Source organism: Polypterus senegalus, chromosome 1 (assembly GCF_016835505.1).
Source record: "Polypterus senegalus isolate Bchr_013 chromosome 1, ASM1683550v1, whole genome shotgun sequence".
Taxonomy (NCBI): Eukaryota; Metazoa; Chordata; class Cladistia; order Polypteriformes; family Polypteridae; genus Polypterus; species Polypterus senegalus.
The window spans coordinates 93,130,320-93,151,669 of NC_053154.1; the positions used below are offsets into that span (position 1 = coordinate 93,130,320).

General features: G+C 39.9%; 1 protein-coding gene across 1 annotated transcript in view; it reads left to right on the forward strand.

Annotated features, from left to right (window-relative positions):
• The window catches only part of LOC120529609 (vesicular glutamate transporter 2), a 77,562-nt gene that overhangs the window by 8,024 nt on the left and 48,188 nt on the right, over positions 1–21,350 (forward strand). Inside the window, exon 4 of the mRNA XM_039753550.1 lies at positions 21,193–21,307. Coding sequence (XP_039609484.1) covers positions 21,193–21,307 — 115 coding nt within the window. The remainder of the gene's footprint in view (positions 1–21,192; positions 21,308–21,350) is intronic.

The following is a 21,350-nucleotide window of genomic DNA, read 5'->3' on the forward strand; positions in this document are numbered from 1 at the left end:
ATTCACTGGTCCCTTTTTTAAATTTATTTCTCAATCACATTGAACCGAACCCATCAAAAAGAAAAGCTTGCCTTATACCCGTTAACCTTCTCTTAAGAATACTGACACCCCCCATGCCCAGTTAAGGGTGGGCTATCCACTAATAACATGCACATATCTGGGTCTAAGTGGAAACCACCGTCCCCTGAGAAAATCTACGCACGCACAGGAAAATCCTACAAATTTTAAACTTACCATGGTCAAGATCATCTAGTACATTCCAGATTGCAGATAAACCTAAATGAGGGGTGAAATTTTATTTCGAAATAATATAGCAATCTATGTGATCTATACGACTGTAGGATCCTCTCTAACGAAATAACATGATTGTGTCGTTTCATGCAAAATAAAGAAATCTGGGTAGACACCACAATAACATCCCTGATCCTGCAAAGCTATTTTTGGTTAAAAACATTGACATGTTAAAGTTTCAGTTAATTTGCAGGCCCTGTCATTATCCCCTTCATTTCGTTAAATACGGTTAATTCGCACGAAACAGACTAATGTCGACCTAACATATACGAGACCGATCTTTAAAGCAGGAGTGAGAGGTCAACTGAAACGTTAAAACTGAACGAGAACACTTTAATGGAGTGACTGATCAGATACTCAATGACAGCAGTTGAGTGCATAAACAAAATGCCAATTGTCCGCCAACCTGGTGGGAGTGACCAGGAGTTTTTAGCACTGCTGCCCAAAACAGATGGCAGTTCAGGTTGGACTTTTCCCGTTTGTGTCTGCAATGCTAATGCAGGTTGCCTTGACAGCAATGCGGCAAAAGAGAGGGAAGCTGACTTTACGGCAAAACTCTCGTGCGCGTTAGCAAGGCGCGAAAGCAAAGGGTTAGAGTAGGGTGTACTGCGCAGAATTTTCGATTCCCAAATTATACATTTATTAACAATAAATTACCCAGATTATGTTGTTTGCTTTAGTTTTCTGTCAGATATTCGCAGATTTTAGGATGTTATAAAAATAATGCATTTTATTGATACGGAGCCTTTCCCATGCTCAAGGCGCCTGTTATATATTCATTTTAATGTGTTCTACAACTCGCTTATATCCACACGATTTTTTAAATATATATTATTCTGCCAGATTCATTCATAAAGTCAGTTTCTCGTGTCATGTTTGGTTCCTCCCTTAAGTTAAATGCTGCAAAGCCTGGCTTCTGTAACCTTAAACATGACTGTGCGGGGTCGGAAATGCATATGGACGGATTTCTGTGTGGCTCTGCCTCAGCCTGTTTCCATTTTTTTCGCACAGCGGCAAAAACGTCTGCTTTTGATCTGCTTTCACAATGGAGTGTTTCGCTTTACATAAAGTATTTGTACTGTGCGTTTTTGATTTCAATCTTTTTCTTATATCTGTTATTGCATAAATCAAATAACGAGTATCAATTCGCAAATAAAGTTTTTTTCTAGAATGGAAGTTACGAAAGCTAATTTTTTATGATTATATTTTTATCACTAAGAAAATGTGAATTATTTCTAATTATAAGGTAGCGTACATCTATCAGTTAGTATTCATATACAAAAAAACATAACGGAATAACCCAAAGCCGTCTTCGGCATTACAGCCTGACGAATGTCAAAGTAAAAAATAAATATCTGATAGTTGGAACGTATTGCGTCAATACGTCTTTTTTAAGTGCCGGATCCTTTACCCGCAGCATACAGCGCAAGGCACGAATCCCGACTACTTTAGTCTAAAATGAAATCGTAAGACCCGTTCATGTTTTAATATTTCGTTATAATTCCAGAAAATAGTACTTTAATGAAATTCCAGCACAATCATGTATAGAAAGTTTGCGGTGGCCGGTTAAAATAAACGATAGACATATCAACACGAAAAAAAAGCATTTTTCTTGAACATAAATCATCAGTTTATTTGACTTATATTTTGTAATTCATATATTTAATATTAAACAAAATTTGTTATAGCATGTTATTTCGGTTTTAGCAGTTGTTTTTTTTAAGATCACATCATTTATCCGCGTATAGACTGGACTATGTTAAACTAAATATTTTTGGAAAAAAACAGTAAATCCTTTAGAAAATATATATATTAAAAATACATGTTCCTTTATACTGTTAAATGTCGGATTTGTACGTATGACAAAATTCACTAATTGCTGCTATTCGGTTTTATTTGCAGGTCAGCCAAAAGTCGGCATCATGATGTGTAAAATGACATTGGCCAAAAAAAACCGTGATTTAAATCTGTCACATTTGTTAAGCAATTCATTTTTAACTAACAGCACATATCAGACTATTCATTGGCAGTGTCTAACCCGGGAATAGGCTAAAGGAGAAGAAAGAAAAAAAGACAGAATTTCCCGATCCAGGCTAGCGCGTAATGATGTGCCTTGGGAATTCAAACTATTAACAGCTCAGGATCGGCGTCGCACCGCCTCGGTGTCGGGCAGTTGACCGGCAGACTGACACCTGCACACCGAGCACACCGCCATTCAGCTCTGCTGTGCGGTGCGAGGAATCCTTGCGTGATTTGGCAGAACTGGTCCGTCAGGGTTTGTAAAGCAGGTAGAAAATTGCACAGTTTGTACAGACAGAGACTTATGGAAATGGAGTAAGAACGATTGTTTGCTTCGTTTTTTAGTGCTATGTGCAACGAGTCCTCTTTGAAATGGAAAGATGGTGAAATTATGCTTCTTGGCGATTCTAAAGTCTTTTAGATATTATTATTATTATTATTATTATTATTATTATTATTATTATTATTATTATTATTATTATTATTATTGGATTCATTAACGGATTAAACGGCTTTGAAAACGGAATACACAAAGAATGCCGACTGCAGCAAATGATCAGTTTTTCTATGTGCAGTTCAGTCAAATTATCGATATCCATCTTTTGAGCAAAAGGTAGATATGGACCCTCTGAACAGGTGGCCTTTTAAAACATTTCTTATTTTTATTTCTGTAAAAGGATTTTCGATAGATTTGTTGACCTCCTCCCATAGAGCCCCGCTCACCACCGAAGTAATATTTTCTTTTTCTTTCTTTCTTTCTTTCTTTCTTTCTTTCTTTCTTTCTCTCTTTCTTTCTTTCTTTCTTTCAATCGAAAGGCACTGCCATTTTTGCTTTTAAAACTAGCCCCACTGCATCCCCTTTCCTTTGGCTGCACATTGATTTTTCCACGGTTAGTTGAGTCTTCCTAGAGCTGCGTGTTACCAATTAGCAGCTGCTGGTCAGAAGGCGTCGGGCCAGACAGCCGGTCCTCTCGCTAATTGCCATCCCCGGGAGGCCACAAGGCGGCCAGCGGATAATACGAGGACACTTCCCGCACAGGATTTTTTCTTGTTGTTGATGGATCGGACTGTAAGAGAAAAGTATACTACTGTCGTATATATTTAAATGAAATAATATAAATCTTGAAGGGAAAATGTCGCCGCTCAGGTCAGTAAGTTTATATACGTCACGTAAAACTGAAGGTTTCAATAAAACATTTCCATGACATCTACCCAGGCACCCAAACACCCACCGACTGGAAATCAGACTAAACGGCCTCGATAACGGATGTTTGCTAAAATTTCCTTTTTAGATGAGCTTTGCTTGAAAGACGTTATAGTGGTGCTTGTTAAACACCACTAATCTTATTTAACAGAGCGTAATACCAGTGCTACATCGGTTAAGTTTTTAAATTCATGTAAGTCCATTTTTATTTTTTTTTAAATAACACAAAACTATTGAAGGCGCGCCCAAGCCTGATCGCCTCAGACAGCTCAGGATCTTCCGTAGCTCTAAAGTGGCTGAATTGCATTTACAGTTCTAATAAGAATGTGTACACTTTATGAATAGTAAACATTTTTAGTTTGCACATTCTGTACCGATTCCTGTCAACGAATAAGGACATTAAAAAAAACAAAAACATTTTACGGTAGGGTGATCACTTATTGCACCGTAGCGTCATTACGGATATTTTACTAACGCATCCGAAGCATCGCCAGCTGCCTCAATGCTGAATTCCAGTGCAGTCTTTGTAATTCATCCACCGTTTGCCCTTTAAATATGATTCAGGATCGCGGGGTGCAGAGGGTACACTTGCACGCACACTCCACTCAGAGCCGTTAATTAAACCAACAACCAGCTACGTTTAAAAAAGAATTTGCTAACTCCACAAAAACATTGCTTTGATTTGAACCCGGGAATCCTGGTCCTTGCGCTTCTCTGGACCGTTAAACGCATCATCGTTGAGGTTAAGAGAGCCTTCCTCGTAGTTAGCGTTTCTCAGTTCCCTAAAAAACTTGAGCCTTATGACCAATTCTGAAGTGTCACGTGCCACTCGGTGGTCCCACGAGAAGCTCTGCCTGCTTCCTCTTCCATCTCGTCACCTGTAATTACGTGACAATGCGACCCGCGGGAGGGGGAGTAGTGACGATAATCGGAGCCCTGGGGAAATACGGCCCTTAAATAAATTTCAAGGACAACGAACACAGAAGAAAGCAATGCGACAATTCTGGTGCCCGAACACCTACGTAAAAGACTGAACACCTCAAAACAAAAAAAAAAAAAAACAGCAGCAGGAAAGTTTTATTAATTTTCTAAATTTTCTTTATCCATCGCAAGGTTACAGAAAGTTGTAGCATTTCACCTGACGCAAACCCATTGGAAAGTTACACTCTTATAATTAACAATTCCTTACCAAGGTCGTGTGGTTCCTGGTACAAAAAGTGCTTCATGGAGAACTATTTCATTTTGGGAGGAGTTCTTTCCGTATGACACGGTTTCTTAGGCTTTGGAAAAAACTTCCTAATATGTGAACAAAACATAAACCTTTAATGTATAGTAGGCTACCAGCACATCAAGAACACCTGCATATGATTGCATGCAACCAACCAGGAGCCCGTTTATATTTCATAAGTTTGTTATCATCCACTCATGGTTGGATTTGCAGCCTGTTATGGATAAAAGGTTCTTTGTAGATTGTTCATGATTTTTCTGTTGATTCATAGTTTCCCTGCCTCTCTGTGAAAAGCCACTTTGGCACCTTTTTTTTAAAGAGTATAGTTCAGACACACAACATATTTAAGAAAATCTGTGTGGTTGCACTCAGTCTGACGCCAAATAATACAAGGGTAAGTTTAAAAAAAAAAAGGCCATTTGAGAATTACATGATAAGCGTAATGGATAGAAGCTGACAAAATACAATACATTTGTGATGGCTCATGGGTAGTTTGAACACGCACAGCACAGTGCTCTGCCATTAGTGTGTTTGAAGCCAAGGTCAATAGAACATGGATGCTCTGCTGAGGGATTCCGCAGTTGTAGAACAACCATCGACATGGTGAAAGCATTTATCAGAGAAGACTAATGGATTATGTTGTCCGTTATTGCTGCACATTTAAATATCAGCTATGGATCTACACATGCCATAATGCAGGATGACCTGGGGTACCATAAAGTTTACACAGGATGGTTACTCTAACAGCTTACTGATCTGCACAAGCCAACATCATTCGGTGAATCTCACTATGGTGTGTTGTTCAACAATAGTGCAATCTCTCAGTGCAGTGTCCATATTCATTTGACTTTGACTTCTACTAGAGCAACGGTTGTGCTGTTTATCTTCAAGCTACCTATAAGCCATCACAAACATGTGGTATTCCATCAGCTTCTCTCTGTTGCAGTTATTGCAGAATTTTCATATTGTCTTTACTTGTTGATTTACCCTCATAATGGCACCACTGACCTGTGATTAATGCTACTGTCTCATGAGATGTGGATCATAGGGTGTCCACTGCATGCAGTTTGAGTATGTCTCCTTGTACAGTTGTCAGGAACATTCTAATAAATTGTTTCAAACATGGTGTAATGTGCTATTAATTTTTGTAAATATTGTTAATATTTGGTGGCCTCTTCCTGTCATCAGGGTGGTGCAGTAGTTAGCACTGTCCTTGGGGTCAAATCCTGTATCTGGTTACTGTCCATTCAGAGTCTGCTTAATTTCATTGTGTCTGTATGGATGTTCCTCCTACATCTCCACAGTGTGGTATTTCTGAGTGTGTGAATGGGTCTTGTGATGAACTGGTGACTGTTCACGTCTGTTGTGGACAACCCACAACCCTGAATTGCATCAAGTGTGTTTGTGAATGAGCTACTGACTGACTGATCTTGACACCATTTTGTGGACTCGCCTGTCATGGGCACAACCAATTTGTTTGTCTACTTTGATGGGTGTAGTCATTCTAGGGCTTCAGAAACCATGTACTGCAAGACAAGTAACATGCATACTACAAAACATGGTGTCAGAAATGGCCTCATGCTGTCATAATTCATTTGCAAATTGAAGGAAGATTTTTTTGTGTAACTATAAAATGATTACCTCCTCCTTAATTAGAATGTTTGTATTATTAATTTAGTGACATCATCATTTTGTATTTTAGTTGTTTAAGTGGTTGTCACCATTTTGTGAGTGTTCCTGCATTTTGTTTGTGTTTGCTGTGCTGTTGCTGCTCCCGTGACACGTTAAGTCGTCTCTCCTTAAGGTGGCGGAGTGCAAAATATGCTGTCCAAGCATTTGGATATAAAGCAACAACTCCCCGTGAAGAAGTGCAATTTTTGCTTTGTGCCCTCCTAAGCCATAACCGTTTGTCTATTAGGGACAGCAAAAGCTTTAGATTCGTCCAAAATTTTGATTTCCGTTTTATCGACAGACTTTGACATTTTAGGGTCCCCTGATACTGAACACATTGATATCTCGATGATGGGTGTGTGTCTGTGTTACTTGAGGATGGTCTATAGCTAAAATAGCTGGATAAAAAATACCAAATTCGAAACTTAAGCCTGCTATGAGATGACAATGTGCTAACTAGTTTTTGAGCCAAATCATGCAAGAGAAAGAGGCACTCTAGAGGAAGCCTCAAAATACCATAATTTTTCAATTAATTATGAATTGTCATTAATTGCTTTTGTAACAACTGATTTTATGATCAGAAAGATCAGCATCAGAGTGCAAAATAATTACAGAAATGTTATAGAATAGTTTGGGTAACTTGGTTCCTAGGGCACAAACCCTGATGACGCTAACATTCAGATTTTTTTAGTTAGAGAAATGATTGTTTCATTTCGATTAGGACCTTATTGCCCCCATTTTGAATGTGACTTCTGTCTTTCAATTTGGCTTTGTTTATTGGTATGGTTTGATTACTGATATGCCTAACACCCGCCTTTTTGAATTTTAGTTAAGCACTATTTTGTGCCAACATCTCCTACTCTAAATTTCCCTTGTGTTCATTTACAGTTAACCAAACAATGCCAGGGTACAATACACCCATTAAGCAGCATCCAAACATACAGAAAAGAAAGACTAAGGAAGAGATTTCTGTTTGATCAAATGAACAATTTGGGTTGTGATTCTCCTACTAAGCCCTAGCCAAATCTCGACCTCGTTAATGATACAAACTGTCGAAGAGGACCCAAGTGTCAGTTCACTTTGACTGGTTTGTTGTCATCCATCACTGAGTGGATGTTAGGTCTGTTCATTGGAATGGCCCAACGGGGCCTTGCTATGAAGACTGGAAAGTTTCGGAGGTTTAATATTTGTGACTTAGTGGGTAACATCTACACTCTTTTGTATGCTAAGGTCAACAGCTTTCGGTGCTCTAACGTGCACACACACCATTGATTGATAAACAAAAAAAAATGTAGTTTTGAAAAAGTTGCTTCATTTTCCAAATATTACACTTGTCAGAGAGCTGTTCCAAAAAGTCTAAAACTTCATTATCAACACCACTATGTTAAAAAAATCAAATTGATTCTATAGTGCCTTTCCTCTTTGAAATTGTTTTCTTCACTTCACAAATTGGAATGTCTACAATAGGTTTACACTTCATTCCCAGTTCCACAACAACAACAACATTTATTTATATAGCACATTTCCATACAAAAGGTAGCTCAAAGTGCTTGGGAGAGGCACCAACTTCCCTAGAAAATGGATGGACGGAAGACATTTAGGACACTGGCAGGGTAAGCGACTTGGAAAACAGGAGGGGTGAAAGCAGTGAGTTTTCTGTTGACAACACAAAGTTTTGGACACCTGGCGACTCAAAAACAGTCCACGCTATTTTTTTCCACATATGTATGCTTTTCTTGAATATGTTGTTTTTTCTAAGATGGTTTCTTTAGGGTTGTGTTGGGGTTAGTCTATAAATGAATAATGTTTTATTAGGGGCAGATGTACCTTCAGGGCACCTTTCCGCCAAAATGACTCAATCAAGTATCTGTAAGATGAATCAAAATGATCAATAGGGACCTTGAAGCAATCATCTCTCGCACCAGAATCAAAAGTGAGGCATACTGTGCCGCATTAAACAACCCGGATGCATTGTTAAAAGTATGATCAACTGTCTGTTATGGAGCTAAGTCACCCATGGGCCTGTGGGGGGTCTTAATCCGTTTATTATATATCTCACTATAAAAACCATACATACTGCTATCTTTTACACCTCCCTAAGGACCTATACCCTCTTAATGGGTTTGACCAGCCCTATCAGCCGTTAAATCATTGCTAACTTTCAGTAGGAACCCAATGAACACCGACAAGGTCTTTTCAATGGACTGATAACAAAGTGATCAGTTGCCACAGGCAAAGAAAATGCTGGAGGGTTCATTTGGCAAATTTGAATTCACCCGGAATGAGACAATGCGGCATGTGTACTTGAGTCTGATTTATCATCGACTGGCATCTGTTGACATTTTTTACTTAAATGGATCATATCCAGGTCAATCAGCATGTCCAGGGTCATCCCAAAAGGTTAGTAATGGTGACTGAACTACCAAACCTGTGCTTTCCCATGGAATAAAAGAGGCAGCCATCCTTAATATTATTAGTATCGCACTAGGAAAAACAAAATCTGCCATTTCTGCTGAGCAGCTCAATGACATAGCAGGATGTGGTTGATGCATGTCATTATAAAGCATGGCAGTTCAACTCATTTCTGGAAGAATTGCCTTTTGAGTTCATTTTTGTTTCACAATTGCTTTCCTTTGGCTCATGGTCAACATCATTTTGTTGTTGTGATGGTGCTAGGAGTGTGAATTGATGCTTTACAGTCAATGACGTCATGGGACGTATTTGGCTATTTAAAATCAGACCACATTTTAACTATCATCCAAACTTTGTTTAAGAATAAAATAAAACAAATCAAATTTCAAAAGCTTAAAAACTTGTATGGAATATTTCTGGTTTTGGTCAAGCATCTGTTTGCACTCCACTAAGTGTAAAGTTTTCCATCGTTGCTTTATAATTTCTGACTTTAGCTTCTCTTATCGTTTTACCTCTGCCACTGTTTCCAAATCCGTCCTGGTCAATCACTTGGAAGCTTGAAAGATCAGGTGGTCGTTACATTGTTTAATAACCTTGATACCGGCTCTGTCACTTAGGCAAATTAGGCAGTCACCTATGGCAGCAAAGGCTTGGGGATATGGCATTTCTTTGTAAACAATATGTGCCTAATGTAGAAATACTCTCACTTAATACAACACCTAGGGGGATCTTCACCTCAATGCCTTTTTTTGGCTATAATATACATTTCTCATCACACTGGCAACACAAAAAGGGGGAATTCCCCAGCAGGCCTGTCTCAGCATATGTGCACAGACCGGAGGCCCCAGAAGCATAACGACTCACAATGATTCTAATGCCTATGTATGTTTCCATTTTGCTATTAAAACAGGGACCCCAGCACACTACTTTGCCCGGGGGCCTGAGATGCTGTTAAGATGGCCCCGCTCCCCAGCTCTTCAATGTAATATATGTATAACTTCTTTCGGCTGCTCCCATTAGGAGTTGCCACAGCAGATCATTTTCTTCCATATCTTTCTGTCCTCTGCATCTTGTTCTGTTACATCCATCACCAGCATGTCCTCTCTCACCACATCCATAAACCTTCACCTAGGCCTTCCTCTTTTCCTCTTCCCTGGCAGCTCTATCCTTAGCATCCTTCTCCCAATATACTCAGCATCTCTCCTGTGCACATGTCAAAACCAACACAATCTCGCCTCTCTGACTTTGTCTCCCAACTGTCCAACTTGAGCTGACCCTCTAATGTCCTCATTTCTAATCCTGTCCATCCTCGTCACGCCCAATACAAATCTTAGCATCTTTAACTCTGCCACCTCCAGCTCTATCTCCTGCTTTCTGGTCAGTGCCACCATCTCCAACCCATATAACATAGCTGGTCTCACTACTGTCCTGTAGACCTTCCCTTTCACTCTTGCTGATACCCGTCTGTCACAAATTACTCCTGTTACTCTTCTCCACCCATTCCACCCTACCTGCACTCTCTTTTTCACCTCTCTTCCATAATCCCCATTACTCTGTACTGTTGATCCCAAGTATTTAAACTCATCCATCTTTGCCAACTCTACTCCTTGCATCCTCACCATTCCATTGACCTCCCTCTCATTTACACAAATGTAAATGACTGTAAAAATCCAAGATATATATAAGGTTTGGAAGTACCACTTACAGTTGCACCTAAGGTGTAGCTGGATGGCCTTTGATAGATAGATAGAGTTGAAACACATAATGTGCAGTGAAAGATAATTGATTGCAACTCTTCATATGGTCAACTTTTAAAAATAATAATTATTTACATTTATATAGCACTTTTCTCACTACTCAAAGCACTTTTCATACTGAGTGGGGAGCCACTTTAACCACCTCTAATGTGTAGCATCCACCTGAATGATGCAACGGCAGCCATTTTTTTGCCACTACGTTCAACAAACATGAGCTAACAGGTGGTGAAAGGGTGAGAAATATTTAGCCAATTAGAGATAGGGGATGATTAGGGGGCCAGAATGACTAGGCCATGGAGGGCAATTTAGCCTGGACATCAGGATATACCCTGCTCTGTATGAAAGATATCCAGGTATCTTTAATGACCACAGAGAGTCAGGACCTCGGTTTTATGTCTCATCTGAAGGACATTGGGGGCATTAGGATCCACACTGAGACCACAGGGTAAGCACCACCTGCTGGCCTCACCAACATGTCATCCAGAAACAACCCACGTTTTTCCTAGATGGCCTCCCATCTAAGGACTGGCTGGGCCAGAACATGTTTAGGTTCAGGTGGAAGGTTTTATATCAATGTGTTTAAAGAAGTGAGAAATTATTCTTGCAAGACACCTTCCTCTACAAGTTTTTCTCATGCAAGTGCGATTCTAAATTGTCCCTAGTGTGTGCTTGGTGTGTGGGTATGTGTGTGTCCTGCGGTGGGTTAGCGCCCTGCCCAGGATTGGTTCCTGCCTTGCACCCTGTGTTGGCTGGGATTGGCTCCAGCAGAACCCCATGACCCTGTACTTAGGATATAGTGGGTTGGATAATGGATGGATGGATGGAAATCAGTGACTTGCCTGCCTATCAAAAACTTACCCCTAACGATTAATTTTTTTAGTTATCCAATCTCATTTCTTTATTTGCTTTAATGTCACTAATAATTCAAGAAAGGGTGATACAGAAACACAGTGGCTAGCCATACTGCCCCAGGAGCCTGGGTTCAAATCACAACCTAGCCACTAACTGCATGGAGTCTGAACATACTCCACATACTTCCATGGGTTTTTTTACAGAGTTCTCAGTTTTTCAAACCCCATTTTTTAGATGTGCCTATATTTAGGTTTATTGATGGCTATAATTTGGACCCTTGTGCGTGAGTGACTGACTGACTGAGTGTGTGAGTGTGTCCCATATTGAACTGATGCCCAATTCAAGATGGCTCCTGCCTTGCATCAAATGTTGCCATTATAGATGACTATGACTGTCTATTGGATTAAATGGGCATGGTAATGGATGGGTGGATAATCCCAACATTCCATCCCTAGATGTTTAGTAGCTGGCCCTACATAAATGGCCAGTTGTCGTCCTATTTGACTGAACTTTCTTCAGCCTACTCTATAAAGTTCTCAAGCAGCAGTGCCAACAATCCTCTTTTGATGTCCCCTGCATTGTTTGTAATGTCAGATGGAGGAGACAGTAAATGTATTATTTTTTTCATACACACGGAAAAGCAATCACTAATCCAAATAAATATTTCATTTCCTAATTGAATCTGGAAACTAGAAAGCGTTGCCTTAGCGACCAGCATTCTCAGAACACCAGCATCATTTTTTTCCCCAACTTATTGAGATGCAAGGCTGTTGAGGTGAGTTGAATGCAGGAAAAAAAAGTCATCATTGGGTTAAGCAACCAAACAAAAGCCCTCCCAGCAGGCACTTCTGGATGTAGAACGGACTTAAGGCGACACAGTCAAGGCCCTGCAGGTATAATTCATTATAGAGCAGCTCCTAAATCCCATTAAGGCACTTAACTTTAGTACACCAGATGCTCCCAGTGACCATTTGGATATCAGCTGGCAGGCTTGGGTTAACAGAAAGTACAGCTGTTCAGTGCATAGAATTTATCATGTTATATAATGAGGACTTACACACCTTGTGGTAGACCAACAAGAATTTAAAATGAAGCACCATCCCTGACAGATGAGTCCAAATTTCTGGCATTAGCGTAGAATTTAACAAACCTCTTACCCCAAGAAGATCCTCTGAATCACCATCATATTTTCAAACTGCTGGCAGTGGTTTTTGGTAGCGTGCACACAAAGGGCACCAAAGAATGCAAAGCTCCATCTTGGGAGTAGTTAAGTGCAATAGATTTCAGACATCACCTTCCCAAACCACTGCTCTCTTGTTGGCTGGTATGACTCCCTGATGCAGAAAGAAGCAATACTCATGTAGATGGTGCTATGTCTAGGAGAGGACTAATTCCTTTCTGCCTTCTTTTGATGGTGTGCCACTCTGGTCCAGAATTACGGCTTTTGCACAAGTTGCTGGACAGGTGACCAGCAGATTACTGTACACATATACCGACCTTTCTACATACATATTGCTACCCCATGTTTGCCATGAATAATTATGGACCGTGGACTGGTGCTCCCCCCATAGATATCTTCTGCCTTTCACCCAATGCTACTAGCAAAGACTCCTGGCTGCCACACCTCTGAAATGGATTAAGTGGTTTAGCAGAATAGTTGCAGTGGATAATTACATACATGTGTTTGATATATTCAGGAGGTTTCAAACATTTTTATGACTTGCTTAATGTTCAGGCTAATATTGACCATCCCCAGCTTCTCATGGAACATGTGAACATATTTTAAATAACGAAAATGGTGTAGGCTGTCTAAAAGCGTGGAAGCAGAGATCTGGCATCATTAAGCTGGGAATCATCATAAGAGCTAAACAGACAGACATCAAATGAACTGATATTACTGTCAATAAAAGCAAAACAAAACTTGAAATTGGGAACTAGAAAGTTGAAACTTGAAATTCTTCATTTATGTTTGCTTCTTTTGAAGGAGTCTTCCCTTTTTATGTCATAACATTCTGACAGAAAGCACCCGCAATGCCTTGCCTTTAAATTACAAAATCTGGCACATCAGAAATCTACACATTTGCAGGGACATCTCTGGAAAGTAATAAAAAGCTCTGAACACAAGCATTATACTAACACAAAAGCTCTCCTCTTTAACAGGACAAAACTACATAAAACGTACAACAAAACAAAAGAAAAACAACCAAAATACATCAAAATATTCACAAACCACTGTAGATCATGACAGATGTGAACAAAACCTACCAGAATAAAGTAGTGCTGAGTTTTGGAATCAAGGATGCTGCAGAACTGCTAAGTCTGACAAGAAACTGACAAGAAAAGTGAGGAGCTGTTCATAAGCCAACACGATTGCAATGAAATCGAACCCCCATCTCTAATATTCTTCCCAAACCTGTGCTATCCATTGGCACGTAGGATAGGTGGTGCTCCAGTATTGGGCCTGGGTAGCCCAATGCCCACCTACTTTACTCCTTGACCCTCCCTGTACTGTGGCTTAACTTTGGTCTTTTTCTTTTTTTCAAAAAATTCCTATACATCTCCCTTGATTAAAATATCAACTAATTATGTACAACACAGCAAAATCACCAGTGTTACTTTACCACTACAAGAGTTAATTTAGTTCTTAAAAAGCATTAGCAAAGCCTACATTTATAAATGGTGAATTTACAGCATACGGCTATGCAACAAGGTTTGAAAATAAGATTGACCTAACAAAACCACTCAGAGCATCTGACATTACAGTAGGCTACCAACTAGTAACTTACTGAACTTACTAATTCTGTAGATGTGTCCTGGTGGAGGGAAACATTAACAATGCAAAGTAAGTATGAACAATAGCTCACAAAAACCAAAGCCTTTCAGGTTTTATTAGCAAAATGGTAATAACAAAGAGTAAGATCTGCAAAATGTTCCCAAGCATGATGCTGGCACTGACTATTTCAGCAATGCCCCAATGTCAAGTGAAAACCCTGCTACTAGCTCTGCTAACATTATCAATGGGTTTGCTACCAACATCACTACTAGAATATCTCCAACCACACAGATTTGTCTGATATTCATGAAATGCCAACTATGGCTCATTGGTACAACATTTACAGTATGTGGCTGGATAACACAGAATTTCATTAGATGCCATTTTGGTGATAACTTAATTGAGGACAGATTCACTTGAAGATTCAGAATCTGGGAACGCATGAATTGGGCATGTTTAGAATACAAGTCAAGTAAACCTTGTGGGGTAGCGCATAGTAAACTCACAAATTACAAGGAATGCCAAAAACAGTTATCATCCATCCATTTTCCAACCCGCTGAATCCTATCTACAGGGTCATGGGGGTCTGCTGGAGCCAATCTCAGCCAACACAGGGCACAAGGCAGGAACCAATCCTGGGCAGGGTGCCAGCCCACTGCAGGACACACACAAACACACCAAGCACACACTAGGGCCAATTTAGAATCGCCAATCCACCTAACCTGCATGTCTTTGGACTGTGGGAGGAAACCCACTCAGACACGGGGAGAACATGCACGCAGGGAGGACCTGGGAAGCGAACCCAGGTCTCCTTGCTGCGAGGCAGCAGCGCTACCACTGCGCCACTGTGCCACCACAGTTATCAAACTGTTAAGTAATGTTACTGTTCAAAATTATAGCTGGTATTATTTGGGCATGTGTGCCTTGCAATGGACTGGTATTATGTACAGTACATATGAAAAACATCCACCATCCACATCCATTATACATTGGTATGACTGGACTTCTAAAATATTTTTTAAATGATTATGTATTAAACAATAAAAAGTAATATTAGGCCCATTTGTAACAAATTTAGGCTCAGCCTTTTATGAAATCCTAGTGCCGCTATGTGTAGGTCTCTAGCATTCTGCAGATTTCCCACCAGAAGAATTCAGCTTGTGCCACTGAAGTCTGATCCTGAGCTGTTGGTCATCTTCTTGTGCCATGCTTGCTGTTCTTTTCTGTTACTTGCCATCTTTGAAAAGGGAACTTTCATGCTAAGTTTTGGTCAAAAGTTTTTTTCAATAACCATGCAACACAAGCTACGCTGGGTCAAGCTGAGATTTATAGATGAAGTATGTTAGGGTGAGTGAATTATTTGGGGGCTACACCTAAAGCAATCTGAGATTAATGTCTGAATAGGCCCTGTGATTGGCTGGTGCCACTAAAGAAGATCCAGCACCATTATTCCAGGCAAATCCTGAATTTCATACTTAAAGACACTGGTAGAAATGAAAGCAAAGTGCATTTAACACAGAAAACAGGCAGCAGTTCTAAACACAAAGAGTTAGGGGAAGGGGTTCAGTGAGCCATGCTTTCACACTGGTTGCAGACTCATGTCCTCCAGACAGACAAAAAGGTGTTTGAGGACTGAAAGCTTTAATCTAATATATACATGTTTGTTATTTATACATTTCCACACCCTTGGTTCAACTAAATTTTGCAGATTTCCCACTTTACCAGCAAAAGATCATAGACTACTTTGCAACCCAAAACTTTTTTTTTCCCCATACTAGATAAACTGGGAGAGCATGGGGGGTGCTGAGGTCACTGACAAGAGATGTGTAACGCTTCTGATATCTTTGCAAAATGATGAAGGTCCTCATCATGCTTATACTTCCTGTTTTGATATATGTGTGTGAGAAATGGACACTATGTAGTGACCTGAGACGAAGACTGGACTCCTTCATTACTGGGTCTCTTTGGAGAATACTTGGGTACCGCTGGTTTGACTTTGTGTCAAATGAATGGTTGCTCATGGAGTCACAAATGGGGCACATTACCTGCATTGTGATGGAACATCAGTTACGGCACTGCGGCCATGTGGCACGATTCCCTGAGGGTGATCCAGCTCGCAAGGTTTCTCATTGTTGAGGACCCGAATGGCTGGAGCACACCAAAGGGAAACCCACGTAACACCTGGCTGTGGCAGATAGATGGTCATTTCCGGAGGGTGGGACTGAACCACATATCTGCTTGAGGTTTGCCAACTGGGATCCTGAGCCATTTTGTCGTGTCTGCTGCAGTGTATGCACTCCAACATGACCTGAGCTGATACTAGAGTGAGTTTTAAGGACACTGCCACCTGGTGGCTCACAGCTAATTGAACCAGACTAGTAGACAAAAGGGCCAGAGCTTAAAACTACTTACTGGGCAACACCAAGGGCTGCTGCTAGTAACTGATATTAGGAAAGATCAATGACAAGGGAGTTACCTGTGCGTGGAGCACTCACTGTAATCAAAGTTCAAAGGTTATGGCTTTTTATACATTTACAAAGGCTATTTATTTTAGTTGTACACATGTAATAAATCCTGCATAACCATACAATATATGCCCTTGGAAGAAAGTGTGGCATAATGGCTAATGCAATGAACTTTAAAAAACAGACTGTCAGTCCAGTTCCCACCTACAGTATGTGATCCCGAGCAAGACGCTTAGTCCGCCTATGCCTCAATTGTGAAAAATGTATTCAAGTCCCTCCAGTCATACCTGACAGTGTACAGGAGAGTAGAGAAGTAGCCATATATTACCTCACATGTCCTTTGAGGGCTACATGTCCAATAAGTAGACTCCCCTCCCACGCACCTTTCATGTAATGGGACGGTACGGTCAGTAGATGTGCCCCTCACACTTTCTTTAACTTTAGGTTGACATTGTTGAGTATTCTACCATGCTGCACATCTTTTGGGTAATGTCAACTAAAACATTATGGTTTCCAGCACTCTTGCACAGTAACCTAGTCTCAGCTTTTTCTACTTCTGCTTCCAACACAGTGCTAGTATGTTTAATCCACATGCACACATATGTGCTACTTGCTTCTTTTCAAAAGAATTCCGATGGTAGCCTTAATTTCTAAAGAAAATAATCTAAAGAAAATCAGGACACATCATGGACAGTTTGATTTTATAATAGCAAGTCACTGGTCATGGGCTCTTGTGTATTCGAGGGGCCAGAACCAATGACACTCCACTGCAAGTACAATGTATATAAAGCCCACAAACAGTGAGGAACAAGAATGACTACAAGAAAAGAAGGAAAGTGTTTTGGACTGTGCAAATGGAGGAAAGGGTCATCGAACTTTGGAGTCAGCAGAGACGGCACAGCACAGCACATTTGTACTTTTTCAGAAAAGATTGCAACTGAACTTGACGTACTCGGTAAACTTTTCTTCTGTCACCAAGATAACTGCAAATGTTTGCATAGACTGGATGCCAAAATGAGATGATCTCCCAATACTTTAACACCATAAGGACACTTGAAACCGTGATAAAGAGTCATGAGGGTATCTGTAATCCCTTGACTTTCCTCATTGTATGGTGTGACAAAGGCAATGAGATTCAGCAACTACAGCTCATAAATTGTGTATGTTCTCCAACTGTGAAGCTTCAGCAGGTTTTCTCTTTTCAGCCATTGTCTGTCAGGTGGCGTGTTTCAATTGAACTTAAACAATTTGCTTCTACTTAACAACTTAGTTGGGGTGAAGCCCTGCAGCCATGGTGGCCCTCTATGAATTAACCCTATCACTTCCAATGTATATTTATATTTTATGAGGCAGTTCTGAAGTTGCCAGTTTAATTTTCATTTGTTTTTTGTAATTTCCTTCTTTTCATATATTTATTGTATACTAACACCCTTGTCATTTCATCTGTTCTATTAACACCTTTATGTGGGATACCATGTTTAGATATTCTTTTCTTTAAGATGTGACACAATTGCTAGTGCTGTGACCTTATAGATGCAGCGTCCTGTGGAAAGTGTTTTTTGTCCTCCCTGTACCTGCATGAGGCATTTTTATGTGTTATAACTGTGTCTTTGATTTTTGTAAATTTTGGAATTTCCCCGCTCTCGGTTGTCTGTTCTGTTATTGTGAGGTTTGTAGTTTTGCTCCAATATCTTTCCTCACAATCCTTTGTACCGTAATTAGGGCCTTCAGGTGTAATTTACAGTAGCCTATATATTATTATGATTGATGTAGTTTATTTATTCTTTCTGCCTTTTGTAAAATTTTTACTTGGACTTGTAGGTGTCTAAACTGGGGTTTTGTCCTCAAGGAAATAAATTTTGGCATTTATTTCTTGCTGTCTTGATTCCTGAAAGACTTACAAGTTTTTAATTGTCTTTCCCGTGATTTCACAATGGATTCTTGCAACTGCCAGCATTTTGTGAGCCTTTACTTAGGGGATTTCCTGGGAGTGTGTGGTGCGTGACATCATTAGAGTTGCCAAAAGCCTTTCTTTCTAATACAAGTTTGGATTGGTTTAACATTTGGTATTGTGATCTTCCCTTAATGGTTTTTGACTCAACTTCTGATTTTTTTTTTTGTGTGTGTTTTCTAGTTCCTTGGATTTTTTAAAAATTATTTCTGGTTTCAGCCCTCACATTAATTTATGACCATGCTTTATCTCCTCACCAGGACCATCTTAATAGCGTTATAGGCCCCCAGGCAAAGCAGTACACTGGGGCCCCTACCTACACAACCACTCACAGGAATAAAAATGTAAATGGTTGATTAAATTAAACAAATATTTATTGAATTGGTACTTCCAAAAAATATCAGTGTTTAACCATTAAAAAACATGCTGTACAGCAAAGATTACTCAACAGAAACATTTGAACAATATAACATGAGCCTTGAAAAACACAAAAATTTCAACATATAAATGATACTCAATTGGTAAACCATACAGACGGAGATGGCACACTATGAAATTACTATGAATTATTTATTATTATTCAAGTGTTCAACACAAACGTTTGTGAAATTTCTTTGCAGAGAATTGAGTTGAAGTGACGTTATGTAGTGTGTAAGATCCGTACATATACGTGCACATGAGGTTGCAGAGGTGACCATGATACTAAATCAGAGGCAAATGCCAATGTCCACTTGGAACACAATAATAAATATTTATAGTTTAGTACAGTATAGTATTTATTTATTGACAGCAAGTCTTAACAGACAAAGATTAGCATGGGGCCCCTATGCTCGTGGGGCCCCCAAACAACTGCCCAGTGTGCCCATGCATTAAGATGGCCCTGCTCCTGACCCCTTTAATTAAACATTTTCTCAGATTTCTGCTGAGTCAGAACATACTGTATATTCCTCCTGTTTGCCACAATTCTCTGCTGAGGCTTTAGCTCCTGTTTGTGTTGTTCCACTCATTTTTGGTTGTGTCTTGTGATGTTCTTGTAAGCTTTTCTTTTTGTATTGATTCTCTGATATTTGGAATTATTACTCTTGTTAAAGGATGTTACTGTTCAGAGATTGTATCGATGCCTTTTGGAGGTCACATTTTGTATAAAAATTATCACTTTAAGAATTTATTGTTGTTATTTGGGCCAGTGGATTTTACAGTTCACTTCTCCCTTTTAGGACTTAAAAGACCTGGCTTCTTTGAGGGTGCAGGCCACAAGCGTGAACTTGAGGTTCATCACCAGGCCTACTTTTTAAGCTTAAGCCTTTTTTTTTGTGTTTTGTGGGCTGGAAATCAAGAATACTCCATGTTTTTCCCTTCACCCCCAAACATATACATCTGAGATTATCTGAACTGGCTCCGTGTGGATGTGGACTTGAGTATGTGCATGAGTAGCCTTTTTATTCAATGATGCATTTCTAGTGTTGACTCCTATCTTGTAATTATTGTTCCTGGGATAGATTTTTCCTCAATGTGATCCTAAATTAGATTAAGATTGTTTGAAAATATTATATAGTACCGTTAAAAGTTAGATTTATTAAACTTAGGGTTAGGGTTAGGGTTAGGGGGTGTAGTCTTGCACATTTACAGAAAGTGACAAAAGAACATTGTTGTGGAACATGGAAAAAGAACTTTCTCACCTTTCATACTTTGCAACATTTGTATTGCTTCTCCAGGTCTTCAGTTCAAATCTCCCATCTGCCACTAACTACTATTATGTCATTGAGCCAATTTCCCGTACATACCATTGAGATTTTCATATTGTCCAGTGTCAAAAACTGAAAATTAGAACTGGATCTCTGGTTCCAACCTAGGCTCAGCCATTAGCTGCTGAAGAGTTTACCAAAGCCATGTCCTCTCACATGAAGCAATGGCTGTGTAACTGGCAACTTTCCAATTTCCAATATAAGATATAGCCTAGTAGAGACAGGGTGAGAAGCGTAGACATTCAGGAGGGACTTAGGGTAGAATCAGTAACCCCCCATTATAAAGTGGAGCCAATTGAGGTGGTTCGGGCATCTGATATGGATGATTCCTGGAAGCACTGCTAGGTTTTCCAGACACAACCAAATGGGAGGAGACCTCAGTGGAAGACCCAGGGCTCACTGGGAGATTAATATCTCCCAGATGGCCTGGAGACACCCTGGGATTCCACAGTATGAGCTGGCAAGTGTGGCTGGGGAAAGGGACACATGGGCCTCACTGCTAAGACTGTTGCTGTGAAAAATGAATGAATGTGTGGATGAAAGATACAGCCCATTCATTTTCTGCATACAAGTCCCTAATATTGGAAAAGGTGAAACTCCTGTACTTTAAGAGCTGTGATATATAATTAAATGGGTTTGAGGACCCTAATACTGCATCTAGTGTTTCAATGGTACCTCTTGGGGCTCCTGTTAAGCAAACGCATTATTTGTTTCTTAAGGTTCTTATGTCTTCTTCTTCCTATCCATTTTTTAAACTTTGCAATTTCTAACTTCTGCTTTGGTAAAAATAATAGTGGTAGTAATGGTGGTCTTTCTTTTCACAGGGTTTTTGGTGCGGCCATCTTGCTCACATCTACCCTGAACATGCTGATTCCTTCTGCAGCACGTGTGCACTATGGCTGTGTGATATTTGTCAGAATTCTTCAAGGATTAGTCGAGGTAAGTTGTAATGTTATATCTGTTCAAAACATTTTAAAAGAAG